Source organism: Pelophylax lessonae, assembly GCF_965119305.1.
Source record: "Pelophylax lessonae genome assembly, chromosome: 6".
Classification (NCBI taxonomy): domain Eukaryota; kingdom Metazoa; phylum Chordata; class Amphibia; order Anura; family Ranidae; genus Pelophylax; species Pelophylax lessonae.
This window is the reverse complement of record NC_138773.1, coordinates 135672753-135691464: the sequence shown is the minus strand read 5'-3', so window position 1 is coordinate 135691464 and position 18712 is coordinate 135672753. Positions and strand designations below refer to the sequence as shown.

The window sequence follows — 18712 nt, the reverse complement described above, 5'->3', positions numbered from 1 at the left end:
GACAGGCGGATCTGATCGGAACGCCCGTGTGAAAGAGCCCTTAGCCATTGTTATATATAAAGTCTTTGTAAATAAAACCAAGTTTTATAAACAAACTAAAATATTGCTTTTTGACAAACAGAAGTACAACTTTAAAATACAAAAAAAAAAAAAAAAAAAACTATAGGCTCTATTGGCTTTAATGTCATTGCACATATTACCAGAATTATATATTAAGAAAAAATATAAGAAAAGCCTTTTTATTTTTTTCTCTTTTAGCAGCTTAGTAGATGCCCCTTACTTATGCTTATATGGTAGTGCAAAACATTTTCAAACTTTAATGTGTTATTATTACAGGCTCTCAATGGAATTGTGTTGCCGATTTAGAAATGACTAGCAGAGTAGTGTTAATTTTTATGTCAATTTAGTTTTAGTCAAAATCTTTTCACTAAAATGTCATTTTAGTTTTAGTCGTATTTTAGTCTTATGACTAAAATGCCAATTTAGTTTTAGTCGCATTTTATTAATCTAAATTGTTTAAGTCATATTTTAGTCGACTAAAATAGTGTTAATTTAGTCGACGAAAATTTTTTAGTCGACGAAATTAACACTGCCTGGTAGGGATATGGGACCCCAGGAGAAAAACAAGTGACTCTGTAGTTATGGATCCCATGAACAGTAAATGGGGGCATAGTAATAAGAAATTAGAATTTATGAGTCTAGTATGGCTTGTCCCCCTAGCATCAAAGATAACAGAACAGGTATCGGTTGAGCTAACAGCCAACTGCCCACTCTTGCCAAGTCGGTGGTGTGTGTAACGTCAAATCGAGGTGAGTTTGGGGAGTGCTCGTGAAGATGTGGCGGGGAGGAGTACAATTAGAAGGGTAAGTGGGAGTAAGATACTAGAACCTGAGAATGTTGGAGGTTCGGGGTAGGGCAGACCAAGGTGGAGGGGGCAAAGCCTCCATCCTACCCTGGCCTTATGGCCCATATTTAAGACCACTTTAATTTAAACTGAAAAATGTTTGCCTGCTTTGTTTTCATAAAAAATTTGCTTTTATGGCCCTAAGATGGCGATTATGTTTGGAAAGTAATGTCCTAAGTTCATGTCTTGCCCTGACAGAGCTTTGTACTAGTGGAATGACAAGGTTATCTCACCTCCTCCAGAGACTGCTTTGGGTTCCATGGGCAGTTGCAAAATTATATATAGTGTCACCTGGCAAAGCCAGTGGTGTGAGATCAGCAAAATCTCACCTTACAACTCTCAGGTAAATAAACATACATTTTGTTAGATGTCTGTAAGGGGAATTCTTGTCACTAACCCCCCCTGGCATTCTTCCCAATGATCTCTCATTTTTGGTGGATTTTTCCTACTGAACATCAGTGGAAGGAAGATTCCATTAAACTTATTATCAATGTAGAGGGGTACTGCAGCTTCTCAGCTTACCACCAGCTCAAGGAACCCTTTACACTTGCCATCAATGTAAAGTACTCTTTTCTCCATTGACCAATGCTGTCATGGGACATTTATCCAAAGACCGCTAATTTAAAATGGTTGTAAAGGCTGAAGGTTCTTTTGTTTTTGTTTTCATGCATTCTATGCAGCCCCCCCTCAGCCTCCCTAATGCTTACCTAAGTCTGATTTCCATACAGCGATGTGCACTAGAGCCAAGGCTCTCCAGGGTATCTCACTCCTCATTGATCAAATGATAAAGGATCTAGTGCTCTCTGTTTCACCCCCGCTGACGAAGTTCTGCCTACTGAAGGACGTAATGCGTACGGGGGGGGGTTTCAGGTGACCCGCAGCCATCTTGGGAAACACCAGGAAGCAGCTTAGTACGCTGCACGCTCTGCATTTGGCTTTCTTCTTGCTATTATAAAGTGAGTGTACATCTATCTTTAATATTCAATAAAGCGATTAGTTAAACAGAGAGCACTAGATCCTTTATCATTTTGTCTTACAAACTGGGGGAGGCACTCCGGAGTTGTACATTTGGTCAATGGAGGTGATATGCTGGTTGACCCCGCCAGGTCTGCCTGTTGATTACCTGGGAAGTTTTGTCTCACGACAGAGGATATTTATGCTGTTTGACCCCGTAGGGTCGGTGCTATAAGGTGAGAGGCAAAGATTGCTTGGTGGTGGGAGTTGTGAGCACCAAGGAAAGCACATAGAATTAGAATTCTTCACCAAGTCTGCTTTGAGTCCCTTTTTCCATCACCTGCAAGAAAAGGACTCTCTCCTTCTCTTACTATTTCCAACTGGACTTTTATATATATTTTTTTATGTATATACTGGTGGCTACTATCGATTGTTTGTAGGACTACGCTGCACTATACTATATGTAAAGGTTTACAACCTCTTTAACACGTAGCTGAATTGGTCTGATTTATAAAAACATGGGTAAAGATGGAGATGTCCATTGCAGCTAATCATATTGAATTCATGTGAGTTAAGCAGTTGGGTACAAATGGCAGCATGTCGCTTTATTTATTTTGCCCAAGAATATGTCACAAACAGTTTGTCTCAAACACTGAATATGATTTTTTTTTTAATAAGTATATACAGAAATGTATATATCTGAATGATTAGTTTTGGTATTTTGTATTACAGGGAAAATGAAGTATTGAAAGTTCAGCTTAAGAAATATGTTTGTGCAGTGCAGATGCTAAAAAAGGAGGGAAACAATGACAGTAAGTGCTCTGTTACTTTAATTGATTTTTTAATATGTTTTAAAAATCTGTAAATGAGTGTGAACCTTTCAGTGTAAAAAAAAATTAACATTTGTATAAATTGGTAAGTACACTTGAGGTATGGTTTTATATTATTAGCTGCAGTTATTTTAGTTTTTAAAATTGAGGGCACTCTGCCCAAGAAGATTCTGAATAAGTACAGACAAAACACACAAATCAAATTAATTTAAGAGAGCTTCCAAAGGGGTTTGTATCTCTGTCCATTCAGTTCTAAGATTAACATGGTTCTGCCATACATCAGAATCCTGTTGGACAAGGGTGTGAAGTCAGATTTTTTTCTTCTGCATTTCAGTTGCACTTCAGCTGTCCATACACAGTTATTTTTTATTTTATTTTTTTCAGCCAGTGAGCTGAATGAAAAAAAATAATGAACAGATACCTCCATCCACGCAAATGAGGTGGATGGAGGAATCCCTACTGCTGAGATATTTTATTCTGATAGTGGCACCTGCAGTTGTCAGAGTACACTGATCAGCAAAAACATTCAAATGTGTTTCTATGACAGAAGTCAATTATACAACTGGCTTCTGTCGAGCAAGAGAGCCCACACACTGATCAAAATGCATCTGCTGTCTGCAGCTAATTGGAACAGTTCTTTTCACAATGCAGTTCTGCATGTGTAGCGCACCTCCTAAAGAACTGCTGGGGAATTTGGTCCTAATTTAGGGCAGACACAGCCAGGCACACAGCATTTTCTTCATTGTTTCACTAGCTCAGGAAACAGTTTAGGGGGTAGGGTGGGATTGGGTTCTTTTTAGGGTTTTTATTGGAACATGAACTTGGATAGGGATCATGGGATACCCTGATAAATTAACTGAACAACTTTCCTCACTTCTGGCCTCAACTTCTGGCTGTACGTCTCGCACTGCTGGCTGCACTACTGCACATTGAATGCCCCCATAGGATTCCTATTGATGCTGGTGACTTGTACTCCCTCGGAGGGTTAAAAGCTACAAACTGTCACTTCTCATCAGCATTGGGGGTCATTGACCCACACTACCTCAGGACAGTTTGACTCCTTCCCACCAAATTCCACTGGCTCTCTCCAGTGAGCTTCCTCCTGGCCCAGCTTGATCCCTGGACAATGGATCTGCAAATAGGCCCCCCAGCTAAACCTAGCTGGGATCTCGGTGTCTTCACAAAGGCTTTTCTAGCAGTCCTGCCCCAGGGGTCTCCTTCTACAGGACTGGATCCAGGAACACCGCACCCTGATGTCCAGGCCCCAGATGGACTCCCTCACCACCTTCTGGGCATGTTTCTCTAGGGATTGTTCAGAGCCCCATACATATTCAGGTTGTCTGTTCTGCTCTCCATCTCACTATACTTCTAGAAGACGGGGGGGGGGGGGGGGGGTTTAGCAGCAGAACAAAAACCTGTGAAATACTAAACCGCTCCAAGCAACTAGCCCCTGCTCCACTAATTACAGAGAAGCCAAACTAAATTTATCTAGCAGCCTATTCTATATTATGAGGGTGCTACACAAAGGAATCTAGAGCCCTGCAGATGCCCCACCAACAGGGTGCTAAAGTAATATTTCCTCGAGTTTTGGAAACCCAATTTCTTAATCAAACATTACAATAAGAATACGTATTCAGGATAATTTGGATATGCTGCTACCGTCAGGGGATTGAACATTAGTAAAGCAAAGCTGTAAGGACAGCCCAGTATAACCCATCCCATTCCCAACATGCCTTATGGATAACATCTCTCCTCTGAGAGAAAAAAAATTTTCTTAGTTTTTAGAGAAAGATTTTTTTTTTTTTTTATCTAACAAATTTCTTAGTTTCCTGAAGAGTCAGAAGGGGCTAATTTTGCTGCTTTCCAGACCCGGATTATTGATCCTCTGCTTTGTCATGGAAAATGTAAACTGGAAACCTACTGAAAAGAGGAAGCAGGCCTGGCCTGTAATCTGTATTTGGCCCTGGACTATGCATAAGGCACTCACATAGGTATCTGTATAGTGCATTGTTCTGAGTCAGCTGCAGAAGGCATACAGATGCAGAGCTGCAATGCATCCATCTGGTGGAATCATTGCACTAAAGACCCTACAGGGGGTATGCCCGCCTAAGGGGGGGAGACTGGTAGGAGAGGTATGCTCCCTGGATGCTGCTTCTAAATACCTGTGTAACGCCGAGTGCTCCGGCTCCCGTGGCTTCGCCAGAGCACTCGAGGCGTCCCGCGGGCTGCAGCGCTCCGGTCATCGTCCCCGACCGTTCCCCCGCATCGGCAGTACTCACGCGCCGGGCCCCGTCATCTCTGCCTCCCGGCGCATGCCGGGTTCCTTCCTCCTCCCGGCGTGCGCGGCCCCGCTCCCTAGGGCGCGCGCCGCTGCATTGAAATTGAAAGGGCCAGTGCACCACTAATTGGTGCTTGGTCCAATCAGTCCAAATCCTATAAAAACCCACTTCCCCTTCCTGTCCTTGCCGGATCTTGTTGCCTTTTGTGCCTTGAGAAAGCGTTTGGTGTATTTTTCCCTGCCTGCGTATCGGACCTTCTGCTGTTGCCCCTGACTACGAACCGTTGCCGCCTGCCTTGACGTTTTGCTCCGTCTGACCCTGCCTTTGCCTTGTCCTTCTGTACCACGCCTGAATCAGCTGTCTGTGAGGTTGAGCCGTTACCGGAGGATGCGACCTGGTTGCTACCGCCACAGCAAGTCCATCCCGCCTTGCGGCGGGCTCTGGTGAAAATCGGTAGTAACTTAGAACCGGTCCTCTAGTACGGTCCACGCCAATCCCTCACTGACACAGAGGATCCACCTCCAGTGCAGTCACCTGCCGCCAGTCCGGACCCTGACAACCTGATGTACCTGCATAGGTGGAACTTGGACCTACTGGACTTCACACAGCTGTGCGGAAGTCCTTCTGCTCTTTCTTGAGTCTCTTCTATGCTGGCTGTACTGCACATGCATGTGCCACTTTCACTGAATGCATGAGGACCAAACGCAAGTGTTGTGTTTTTTTTTTATTTATTTATTTATTTATTTTTTACATAGTTAGTAAGAGTGAAAAAAGACAAGTCCATCTGGCTCAACCAATAAACTTTTAACTTCATCTTTATTTTTATTTTTCTCAATAACTTTCCATGTCAAGAAACAATGAGAAATATCCAATAGAAAATACAAATTGTAAAAAGAGAAGGTTAGCCCCCCCCCCCCCCCCGCACTCCCAATCCCCCCGTTCTTCTTTAAGATAAAAATATTAAACAAAAAAAAATAGAGTAGGAATATGAATAGAACCAACTTCCTAAATATTCCCAATCTTGGGTGCCAATCCTGGAGTTTCAATCCATACTTTCCATATTGTTTCAAATCTATTTTCCTTCTCATATAGGCAAGTTTTTCCCTTAATATTGTATTACTACCTTACCAAACCAATCTATAACAGATGGAGGATTAACACTTATCCATCAAGGTGTAATCACCTTTCTAGCCTGGTAGAGGCATCTCAATACTGCTAGACGTTTAGCCCCAAGTCCCACACTCTGCTCCATAAATCCCAACACACACAGCACTGGGTCCAGTCGTAGATTTATTCCAAATACTGAGTTTAATACTGAGTTTATTTTCCCCATTACCTCTTCCTGGTACCTATACAGTTTGGGACACCTCCAAAACATATGGAACAAATCTCCATTTGCAACTCCACATCTGGAACAAGCTGCATCGGGAGGTTTCCAAAACTGAAACTGTCTTTTAGGTGTATAGTATGCTCTATGTACAATATAAAACTGTGTGAGCCTCTGGGCTGCTGAAAGAGACAGTAGATCTATTGACGTTATTATTTAATTCCATTGAGCATCCGGTAACTTAGACTCCCAACTTCCTAGTATGGGAAGAAGATGAGGGTTTTTCCAATACTTTTAGATGTATCTTTTTATATAATTCCAAAATCAACCCCTTACGAGAGGTGACCTCTACCAAAACTTCTAATAAAGGGATTCTCCTACACAATGTTGTCTTAACTGCAAATATTGATAGAAATTTATATTTAATAGCCCAAACTCTTCTTTTACTGTAGCTCTTGAAATGTTTTCAGTACCCCTGTTGCATATAGCTGCGAAAGCCTTACTATTCCCCTTTTCTTGGAAGTTACCAAAACTCTCCAACTTCCCCAACTCGAGCAACTTTGCATTGTCCCAAATGGGCGTGTACTTTGTGCATCCTAGATATTGAAACATTGTTCCTGTTATGTTCCATACCTTAATCATTCATTTTGCTACGGTGCATTGACCCTCCCCTCCAAAGGGTCCAGCTCCAGTGCTTCCACCTAGGATGTATGTGGGGTGCAAGGTAATAATGCACGTGAGCTGTATCTAATGGTATCATTGCTCGTCTCTCAGCCCCTATCTGCTGCAATCTAGCCACCAAGAAATAGCTCCAGGGATGTGGAACAGCTAAACCCCCTTTATCTCTCGGCAACTGCAACACTTGTAGACAAACTGTAGCTTGCTTTTTATTCCAGATCAATTTCCTAAATAAGCCCTCTAACTTCCCAAACCACTCTTCGGGAAATGCAGATTAGTGGCAGCCACACCATTTTAATCAGGCTGCCACAGCCCATTACTGTCAAGGGGAGGCGGCTCCATGTTTCACATTTTTCCCTAAATACCCTCGTTAGCAGCTTTAGATTTTTTAATATGTACACCCTAGGGTTTACGGTTATATTTATTCCTAGGTATTTGAAGCTTTCCACCACCTGTACATGCCTAGCACTTTCCGGCAGATCCTGCTCTAATACATCAATCACGAGAAAAACAGATTTCTCCCAGTTGATAGAGAGACCCAAAATCCTTCCCAAATCTTTGTATGACATCCATCACTGCAGTTAGCAAATAATTCACATCTCCCAAAAACAGGAGGATGTCATCTGCATATAATGAGATCTTTTCTTCCTCCATCCGTCTTCTAAAGCCTTTTATATTTCCCGCTGTTCTAACTGTTATAGCCAAGGGTTTCACTGTCAGGGCAAAAAGAAGAAGCGACAAAGGACAGCCCTACCTTGTCCCCCGAAACAACAAGAAATGTTCTGAGCATCTATCATTTATCTTCAAACTTAAGGGAAAAGCCCCGTGTGCAGGAACCGCCACCAAGATAATAAATGGCCCCTTACCAAAATACAATGATCCCCACTACAGGGATCAATTCCAGCCTGTATGATATACCCGGTGTTCAGATCAACAAATACCGGCTCCTAGTCTTCCCTCAACGGCTCCAACCGGAACAGATGTAAATGTAAAAAAGAGGGACAACTCCCATAGTGAAGTACAATCACAGACTATTTATTGAGTAAAAGCAGAGTGGCAACTCACGTTTTCATAGAGGAATAACAGCGTATCTCTGAGCTCTCTCTCAGGACCTTGTTTCAAACCAGAAAAATGGCCGCCATGTCTCCTCTTGGGTCACAGCGCGACGTGCCGCAGGCTCCTCCTACGCGTTTCATCGATACGTGACATCGTCAGGGGGTGTGGCCTGCGGCAAAACGTCTTCCTTTATACGCTGGACGAGACAGGGCGGAACATACTATATCCAATCCAGAGTTTTTGGGGGTAAGGCCGCTACATAACCTCCACAGGAAGGAAGCTGGCCAGAGCCCTGGAACCGGATGTGCGCCATATGCGTGCCAATACCCGGAACCGGACCCAAAACAAAAGGATGGACCAATCAAGCTCCAACTTCCGTAAACAAGAGAAATTATTGAGATATTGGTAGAGATCACAAAGGAGTGTGTATACCCAATAGTTCAAAAATTAACGTCTATCATTGATCTAATATTAAAAGGCGAAACATATTTGTAAAGATTGCTTCCAACAGGAAAGACAAATATGTCGCCACATAGCACATATACACAGTGCTTTATACTACCATAAGTGACCTCACTCGGACACACCGCCATCTACTGGCCAGAAACAAAATCCCTGAGAGCGCTCCGCTGTACAGCACAAATTCAATTATCCCAATATACAAAAAACTTAAAACATTATTTAAAATGGCAAACTATGCCAATTTACATCAAAAATTTAAAAATATTAGCATCTTATCTTAAAGTAAAAGACATATATGGCTTTTCCCCAAAAATAAGATCAAAAATAAAAAATGTATAGAAATAACAGCTGCATGGTAACTGTTAGCTCAATCCTCGTCAGGAGGCAATCACGATGATATTACAGCCCTTCCCCCAATAGATAATGGATTTCCCCTCCAACCAGCTGGGAGTTATGACGACACACAGCACTCAAACTTGGTGCAGTCACAACTGTTTATTTCAAGTTTCGTGCTCCCATTTAAAGGGTATTTCGGCGGCAAAAACGGCTTGAAACTGGTTTACAAGCCGAAGTCAATTGAACAGTACAACATCACTCATAGAAACAGTTACATGAAAAGGATTTTGTGTCCTATACATCTGTGACAATATGTGGGGTGTCGTGTGTTTGGAGATTGTGTCTTGTGGGGCAGACACTTGGTCTGTGTTCAGCTGTCATGTGTTAATGTAAGCAATTGTCAAATGTGTACAGGTGGAGTCCGTAATTTCCATGCGCAGACTTAACTTTGTCAAGTGTCCCAATGAATGAATGAACAGGTGTTTACATGTCGTCTAAATGCAAAACATAGCTGTCTGCTGACCAAGGTGGATGAATGGCTGTCAGTGCCAGCTCGTTAATATGTAAATGCAAGGGCCTACACTTCATCACAGAATGGGCACAAACCGAAATATATATCTGAAAAATCATAAGGCATATTAATACAACCTTTCAACCCAACCTTTGATCCCAGCTTATTCATAACGGTGGGATCACTTAGAGTCTCTGAATAGCACAAAACAGGTGACATTATTCCAAGGTGTATGTAGGCTGGTGACTTGGTTGTGTGCACATAGGGATATAACTTCTTAGAATTCTATCAAATCAAAACAGACATGTTCAATGGGGAGGGCCATAGCTTGCAAGAGTCCATGGCCTGAAAAATCCAACTCCATTATTATGGCAATAAAGTCACTACAAAATAGACCATGGCAGCACATACCACCTGTTGACGATGGCATGTGATTTTTTCAACATGTCCTAAGGCCTTTTCCAGGAAAGGGCAAAAAAAAAAACCTCCCGTTTTTAATGAGAGGAAAAAAATTTCCTTTCAACCCTCATTCAGAGCGGTCAGACCATGTCCCTGGCGGCTATAACGAAAAAACAATGTCCTTTGTGTCCAATCGGCTTGACTTTGACTGTAAAGTGGAGACATGAATGTCTCGTGTTTCTCTCTTTTCCTGGGGTGAGCAAGGGCAAAATGAGGAGAGGTTCTCGAGTGGTGAGCACATGTTGCAAGTAACCAGACAGTGGCTACTAGTGCTCAGCTTGCTACAAAGTGTACCACTGTCGCACAAATGCGAAGTCTTCCAGGAGTAGGGGTGTCCGTTGGCATTGTACCAATGCGTCTGTCTGGATCCAACTGGAATTCGTCTGGTGCGCGTCACAATCTCCGGTCCGTCGTTGTGGGGTCCAGGGGTGGGGCTTCCGTCTGTCTGGATCCAACTGGAATTCGTCTGGTGCGCGTCACAATCTCTGGTCCGTCGTCGTGGGGTCCAGGGGTGGGGCTTCCGTCTGTCTGGATCCAACTGGAATTCGTCTGGTGCGCGTCACAATCTCCGGTCCGTCGTCGTGGGGTCCAGGGGTGGGGCTTCCGTCAGTCGCGATGCGTGGATCCAAACCGGGGAGTCGTCTGTCAGTACCGCTGTTCTGGTCACTGCTTGAACTATTGCAGGGGGTCCGTAGGATCGGTCTAGCGACGTCAGCTTATGGAGGGGCCTTCACCAGGATTCTGTCACCAGGCTTGAATGGGTGGGTTGGAGTACCTGTTGGCAAAGGAAACGAGAGCGAGAGATCACCATAATCACTGTTTAATTTTCCAATTAATTAATTCTGCCACATTTTCCTCTTGCAAAATCTCTAGATATGAGAATAAATGGACTCATGGGGTTGAGACGGGTCTGAAGTCATTCTGACTTTAGCAAGAATAGCAGGTAAGTACAGAGACAAAAATACAAGTTTTACAAGAATGGCAGGAGTATTTTGCGCCACTGGGCTTCTGGCCTATAGACAGGCAGCAAAAATAAATGCTAGTGAAGCTACTCGCAGTACTGAGGTTTAGGGCCTACAGGAAGGCAGGTAACAGGAAGGATACTTAATGGCACTGTTTTGGGGGAAAACACAACATGTCTACACATGCAACAATGGTGGGGGCCCTTGGAGGGGTTGAACTGCCTTGTATTCCTCCAAAGGTGGAAATGGGTTAAATTGCAGTCCTCTGACTCACCCAAGCAGGAAGCTACCTAGAACTGAGTATCCCTTGCATGGCTAAGATGCTGTGATCACTGAACAACAGGGAGTGAAATTCAAGCTGTCTTGTGTACATGGACAAATAGAGACACACAAAACAGCTAGAAGTCAGTACTCATGCAGACATAAATCTATAAGTGATTGCTCAGTTTGCTTGGTGACACCTGAACAGGAAATTGAAACCCAAATAGCCTTGGAGACACAAAATCTGACTTCAAGGACCATTCATATGCAAAACCTGGGCAGTGAGTCACTTTCAGGATGAAAAGAGATCAACTAATTGAATTCACTGCAGGAGGTTACCTTTAAAATTTTATCAGAGTAGTAACGCTGGCATAAATTCATTTTAATTCTTAGCATACTATCAACAAGCCAACCACTTCCATCCTATTTTTTTTTTTTTTTTTTTTTGAATGACAGCTTTCTATTCTACTATTTAACAATACAGATTTCACATACTGCACATCTGATAACGTGCTGTGACATATAATGACAATCAGGTCACTAGTTTCCAGAGTTACATATGGTATACGTACACAAATCTGTAAAATTTCATTTGTATCCAAGATTATTATATAAGAGTAGTACTACAGTATCTGCCTGAGCACATTATCCCATACCAATAATCTTGTCAAGAGAAAAGGTAGTAAAAGCATAAGTGCATAAATTCAAAAATTAGTGTCTAGCACCAGAATACAAAAGTATGTACCAATATACCAAAGGAAAACTCTAAAAAAAGACCAGAGATGCTTAATTATCTAAAGCATAGCACCTCATTTATGCCAGAGCTCATATATGTCAAATTTAGAACACATCAAATATGACACCCAATAAATAGAAACTTTCTAACACCCATAAAAACAGTCTAATCAATCAGGAAAAAATCTATTTGGAAACAATACTCCCATATGATTGGTTGTTGTTGAAGGCTGTGCTTGGTCGTTCTGAAAATCTCAAATTTCACTTATCTGAGGAATAAGCATCAGAAAGGTTTAGTAACAAAACATTTTACTTTTCCTCCTAAAAATAAACCAACGGTTAGAGGAATTGAGCATACAGTAAGCATATCAAACATTTCCTTCCTAACAGTGCACTTTTCTAATACCAAAAATTGTTGACGTCAAATTAATTATTACCACGTGGATTTCTATATTTTTTTGTTATTATTATGGTATACCATAAACTTAAAGAGAAAAAAAAAAATTATTATTGTTCACCATGGTTGAAAAAAAATGAGCAGCTCAAAACATTAGTAATTTCTCATTTGAAATACAAGAACCCATACGTCACCCATTCTTTAGCAATTCGGAACATTCCTTAAAACTTGTTTTCTCTAAAAGGCAAAACTGATCGTTAATTTGTATGACAATACAGCTGTTTACAGTTCTTCTTTCTATTACCTGTGTCACAGACCGAAAGAGGTGGGGGGGGGAGGGGGGTTTGTTTGCTAAAAGGGCACTTAGAAAATATATACTTTTTTTTTTTTAAAAGCCAGTGATAAAGAAAGAAAAGTTGGTGACACAAAACCTTAATGATGAAAGTTCAAAATTGCTTACGATTTTTAAGGATAGAAATACAATTTTAGTCCTTAAGGTCACACTTTACACACCAAATATATATTTCCTTGCTTCTAAAAGCTGCCATGACCAGCATAGTACGGCAAAATCACATCACTTTTAAAACATAAGTAATAACCACAAAACAAATTATTATGCAACCAATATTCATTCAATGTTATGAAATGCTTTGTTGATACAGCAGCACCTATAGGGACAGTGTTAAAACGAACACAACATAACGATTCATGGATCTAAGGTTGCCCATACACGATACAATTTTCATACAATCTTCCTAAACGTACATTTCATCATTTTCTCGGAATTCTCCTTATCTTGAAAATTTCCCATTATCTTAAGCTCAGAATACAACGTGAGATCAGCTGAGTTTGAAAGTTTATATATCTATGGGTAGTGACATCAGTGTTTAGACTTTATTGGAAAAACCTAGTTCCCAACTTATGCGGTTTCCTGCGTCTAAATAATCAGATTTATACATATATCCAATTTTTGGTCTGCTGATTAACTATCCTTGGTGGGCAAGACTATACCTTCAAGCTCAGCTTAATATCACATACAATTTCCACATACATCTATACAATGGCATGCAATCTTATATAACGACTAAATACACTTAAGTGTCTATACAAATATATACAAGGTTTTTGGAGGGGGAATCCACCATCACACACAGTACTGCTTTGTAACCGGGTTCCAAACCCCATTTTATCTTTGGCGCTTCAGACGCGCTGGAGTACCAGACCCCATCTTTGGGAATTTCAGATTCCCGGGAGTTGCTAAAATTAGCGGTTAACTGGGTACCGTTTATCTGCTCTGACAGTATAGGGTAGTAATAATAGTAATAGAAAATATGATTACTTACCCCATACTGTTTTTGGCAGATCCCACTTCTGACACCAAACTGTTAGCTCAATCCTCGTCAGGAGGCAATCACGATGATATTACAGCCCTTCCCCCAATAGATAATGGATTTCCCCTCCAACCAGCTGGGAGTTATGACGACACACAGCACTCAAACTTGGTGCAGTCACAACTGTTTATTTCAAGTTTCGTGCTCCCATTTAAAGGGTATTTCGGCGGCAAAAACGGCTTGAAACTGGTTTACAAGCCGAAGTCAATTGAACAGTACAACATCACTCATAGAAACAGTTACATGAAAAGGATTTTGTGTCCTATACATCTGTGACAATATGTGGGGTGTCGTGTGTTTGGAGATTGTGTCTTGTGGGGCAGACACTTGGTCTGTGTTCAGCTGTCATGTGTTAATGTAAGCAATTGTCAAATGTGTACAGGTGGAGTCCGTAATTTCCATGCGCAGACTTAACTTTGTCAAGTGTCCCAATGAATGAATGAACAGGTGTTTACATGTCGTCTAAATGCAAAACATAGCTGTCTGCTGACCAAGGTGGATGAATGGCTGTCAGTGCCAGCTCGTTAATATGTAAATGCAAGGGCCTACACTTCATCACAGAATGGGCACAAACCGAAATATATATCTGAAAAATCATAAGGCATATTAATACAACCTTTCAGTAACCAAAGTAGCAAGTATACTGACATCAAATCAATCAGGCATTATTGATAAAGAAATTAATATCCCAATCGATGTTTAACCCGTGAGGGGCATAGGTTTTCAACCGATATATCCAGCTCGTCTCTAGCTGCGAGACGCCTCTGGTACGGTTGCTGCCCCTCCAGCTTCCCAAAAACTTATCAATGCCTAAAAAAAACGTGCCTTTGGGGTCATTCCCATGGCATTCGTCATAGTGCCGCGAAACACTATGTTTCGGGAATGCCTTTAGTATATTTGCCACATGTTCCTGTAAACGCACATGTAACTTACGTATTGTCCGTCCTACATACTCGCGGCCACAAGGGCAGCATAGTAGGTAGACTATGTGCCGTGTAGTACATGTGATGAATGGCTTAAAGAGGAAGTAAACTCTGCCTTCCTTTTTGCGATTTTCATCTACTGTGATATGAAAATGCATTTACAACCAATGTACAGTATAATGTATGCACAATTGCTTCTTACTTACTATTTTTTAAAGAATGTAAAGAATGTTTCTTCCGGGATTAGGCTGCGCCATCTTCAGTACTGTTCTCTGTTTTAGCTTCGGATGTCATTTCCGCCCTTCATTGTTTCCCCTGCTTAAATCTCGGGCATGCGTGACAGTGCATTATCCAAGCCTCTTTCTCAACCCGACATCACTATGGCAACCAAGCTCCGCTGTGTTATACCTCTTGTTTTGACAATGTAATTTGAGGCTATAAGCTGCAGATGATTGCGGCTGACAGAACACCGCTATAGGAGTCTCTATGAAGCCCTGGTTTACTCCCCGTGTGACAAGGGGAAAACCAGGAAGCTCTGCATGAATGCCCAGTCTCGCGAGTCTTCCAAGCTGTGCCGCAGACAGCAGAACTTTTGTACACCGGCGCATGCGCTTTCCGTCCTGCAATCACGGCACGCTCTGTGTGCTGTCTCCCCATTAACAGCGTGCCGTGACTCGCAGGACGGAAAGCGCATGCGCCGGTGACGTAATCAAGCATTAGGGAGCAGATTTCAAGGCGATTTAAACAAGTAAGGAAACTTTTAAAGGCAGCAATGAATATCTTTAATAATGAGGATTGCAATGTGCTGAAGTGTGTTTGGAGGGTTTACAACCTCTTTAATTTTAACACTTTGTTGCGTGGCATTAGAAAAGAATGTCTCCACCCTCCTTGATCTACAGGCGTTAACCTTGCAGATGGCACAACGTCTACACGGGTAAAAACCACCTCTCTCTTGAAAGAAAGAGATGGTCTTGGGTGGGTCTACAATATTAGGAGCTATTTGCAGCCTCAACGGGGGCACACCCCTAAAAATAACCTTAGGGGCCTCAGGTAGTGCAGGTCCCAGGAGGCTATCATTCTTTTCTTTCCTAATCAATTTTTTTACGGAAAAATGCTGAACAGAGTATGATGAGAAAAAGGCAAACTGAAAATCATCATTACTCTCACGCACTCGTGGTACCAACAAATCGGCTCTATCGCGAGCATCCGCCTGAGCAAGGCAATTTCAAGTTCCTCTTCCCTGTATCCCTTCTCCAAAAATTTGGACTTCAAGGAGCTAGCCTCCCGCAGGAAATCAGCTATGTTGGAACAGTTCCTCTTCAATCTGAGGAACTGACTGACCGGAACGGATTTAAGCCACGACACATGGTGGCAACTGGATGTGTCAATAAATCCGTTCCTGTCAGTCTCCTTGAAGAAAGTGGAGGTCTCCAGGGAACTGCCGACCACTTTGATCTTAAGATTCAAAAAATGAATTTCAGATCTACTACTTTCGTGCACCAACCTGATACCTCTGTCGTTATCATTTAGTGTGGAAATAAACGATTCAAGAGATTCAGAGTCACCGTCCCACATTTACATCTGTTCCGGTTGGAGCCGTTGAGGGAAGACTAGGAGCCGGTATTTGTTGATCTGAACACCGGATATATCATACAGGCTGGAATTGATCCCTGTAGTGGGGATCATCGTATTTTGGTAAGGGGCCATTTTATTATCTTGGTGGCGGTTCCTGCACACGGGGCTTTTCCCTTAAGTTTGAAGTGGTGGACGGCTTTTCTTCTTTGGAAGCACTCTCTTGGAAGGACTTTGTTCAATATATATATATATATATATATTCCATCTGAACATGTGTATGGACTGTGGATTTATTATTGTTAGCGCTGCACCATATCCATTACATACTGTATTCCAGATCTGGCATTTCTAATTCTAGGTCAGGTGTCGGCTGCTTTCGTTCAGTCTATTGACTTTTTATCTTTGTACCATTTTATCTTTTATATTAGCGCAGCAATATCCCCATTTTTTATCATTTATCTTCGCTTTCGCACTTGGGCCTGTATACAACAGTTTCACCCATTTCACAAAAGAAGGGCCAATACCAAATGCCGATAAAACCAACCATAAATAATGCCACTTTGACAGCATCGAGAGGCAGTAACACTCTTGAACCCTGCTCTTCTGAAGGGATTTGTAGATTTAAAAATAATCTTCTAAAATTTAATGATGTTGATCTACCGGGAATAAAACCACATTGATCAGGGTGAATTATGATTTAGATTACCTTACTTAATGTAGCAGCCAATACCTTTGCCAGAAGTTTACCATCCGCGCACAGCAGGGAGATTGGTCTATATGATGTTGGCTGAGTTAGATCTTTCCCTTCTTTTGTAAATATTATTATCATAGCCTTTGTCATGGAGAGCAGTAGTTCTCCTTTTTCCCATACCCCATTTAACACACGCAACAACTCTGGCAACATTAACTCCCCATACTCCTTATAGATATCACTTGGTAGTCCATCCGACCCTTGTGTTTATGATTAGCTGCCTCCATCGCAGCCTCTTGTAATTCTTTAATGGTAATAGGTGCTTCTAACAATTCCCTATCGTCTTTTGAAAGATGTGAATTGTCAACTCCTGAATTAAGTCTGCCAACTCAGAGTATTAATCCTTAAAAATGTTCAATATTTCTACCAGACACCTGGTCTCGCTTCTAGCACAAATTCCAATAGTCATTGTAGAGACCATAGAAATTTTTTGGGACTTTGCCAGGAGGGCCAGCATATGTCCAGTGTTTTCTCCTCCCTCATAACGGGTTTCTTTTAACAAAACCTTTTGCTCTCAGCTTTCTTCAGAGCTAAAGTGTGATATAGTTGTTGTACCTCTGTCCACTTAGTTAAATTATCTGATGATGGATCTTCTATATATGCTTTTTCCATTTCAGCCACTTTCCACATTATACTCCTCTCCCACTCCTTTGAAGATCTCTTGTTCCTTGAGATCTGCTGGATAAGAAACCCTCTTAAATAAGTTTTAAGGGTATTCCACACTATACTCTGCGTTGCTGATGCTCCATTATGGGCCAAGAACTTTCAAAGTGTTTCTATCACATACTCTTTAGGGGGAATCAGTTGTAGCCAAAAGGGGTTCACTCTCCACTCTACCTCAACCCGCCTCTTCCCTATTCCCAGTATCAGGGTTATAGGAGAGTGATCCAACAACCCTCTAGCCTCATATCTAATCTCCGTTACTAGTGGGGAGAGAATATCATTCCCTATTGCCATATCTATCTAGAAAGTGATGAATGTACTCCAGACTGACACAAAAAAAATTGGAGTAGTTGCATAATGTTCCCGCCAAATATCCTTCAACCATGTTTCTTTAAATATCCTATACAATAACGCATATGGGCTTTGTTCAGATCCCTTTCCCAGAGGGAACCTATCTGAGTGTTGATTACCATGTTGAAATCCCCTACGATCAAAATTGGCACCCTTGATTTATCAATCATAAATTCCAACAAATGTTTAATTATCTCCACTTTAATCACTTACTGCCTGCCCACCGTCAAATGACAGCAGAGCAGTGCAGCTCTTAGTTCTGGGACGCCGTCATATGACGGCGTTCCAAAACGGACCCTCTCGCATGGCCGCGGGGGCGTGCAGTGTGGCGATTGTGGCCGTGCCGTGTTGCTAGGACACAGCGCAACCCCGATCTTGGTAAAGAGCTATGTGATTGGCTCTTTACCAAGATGTGATTGGCTGTGTCCAATCACAGCTGGTCACATGTAAATGAGGAAGTGCCGTTTATCGGCTCTCCTCGCCTCACACTGTCAGAGTGTGTGGCGAGGAGAGACGATCAGCGGCTCCTCCTCAAGGGGGAGACTAGGACAGGTAATCGGGGCACTGATCATCAGTGCCCTGATTACAGAAAAGTGAAAAAACAGTGCCCACCATTAGTGCCCAATCTTTAATGCCCACAGTGCCCACCATCAGTGCCCATAGTGCTGCTCATCTGTGCTGCCCAATAGTGTCCATTAGTGCCGCCTATCAGTGCTCATCAGTGCCGCATATTAGTAACACCTCATCAGTGCCCATCAGTGCGGCCTCTCAGTGCCACCTCATCAGCACACATCAGTGAAGGAGAAAAATTACTTTCTCTGTCACTCATTGACAGACGCAGTCCTCTTGATTAATATCAAATTGGGTTTTCTCTGTCGCTCATTGACAGACGTAGTCCTCTTTGATT

At 42.1% G+C, this 18712-nt stretch overlaps 1 protein-coding gene across 1 annotated transcript in view; it reads left to right on the top strand.

The window, feature by feature from the left end:
- SNX29 (sorting nexin 29) overlaps positions 1 to 18712 on the top strand; it is a gene marked incomplete at its 3' end in the record, with an annotated part of 1499164 nt that overhangs the window by 953677 nt on the left and 526775 nt on the right. Inside the window, exon 11 of the mRNA XM_082261720.1 lies at positions 2591 to 2670. Coding sequence (XP_082117846.1) covers positions 2591 to 2670 — 80 coding nt within the window. The remainder of the gene's footprint in view (positions 1 to 2590; positions 2671 to 18712) is intronic.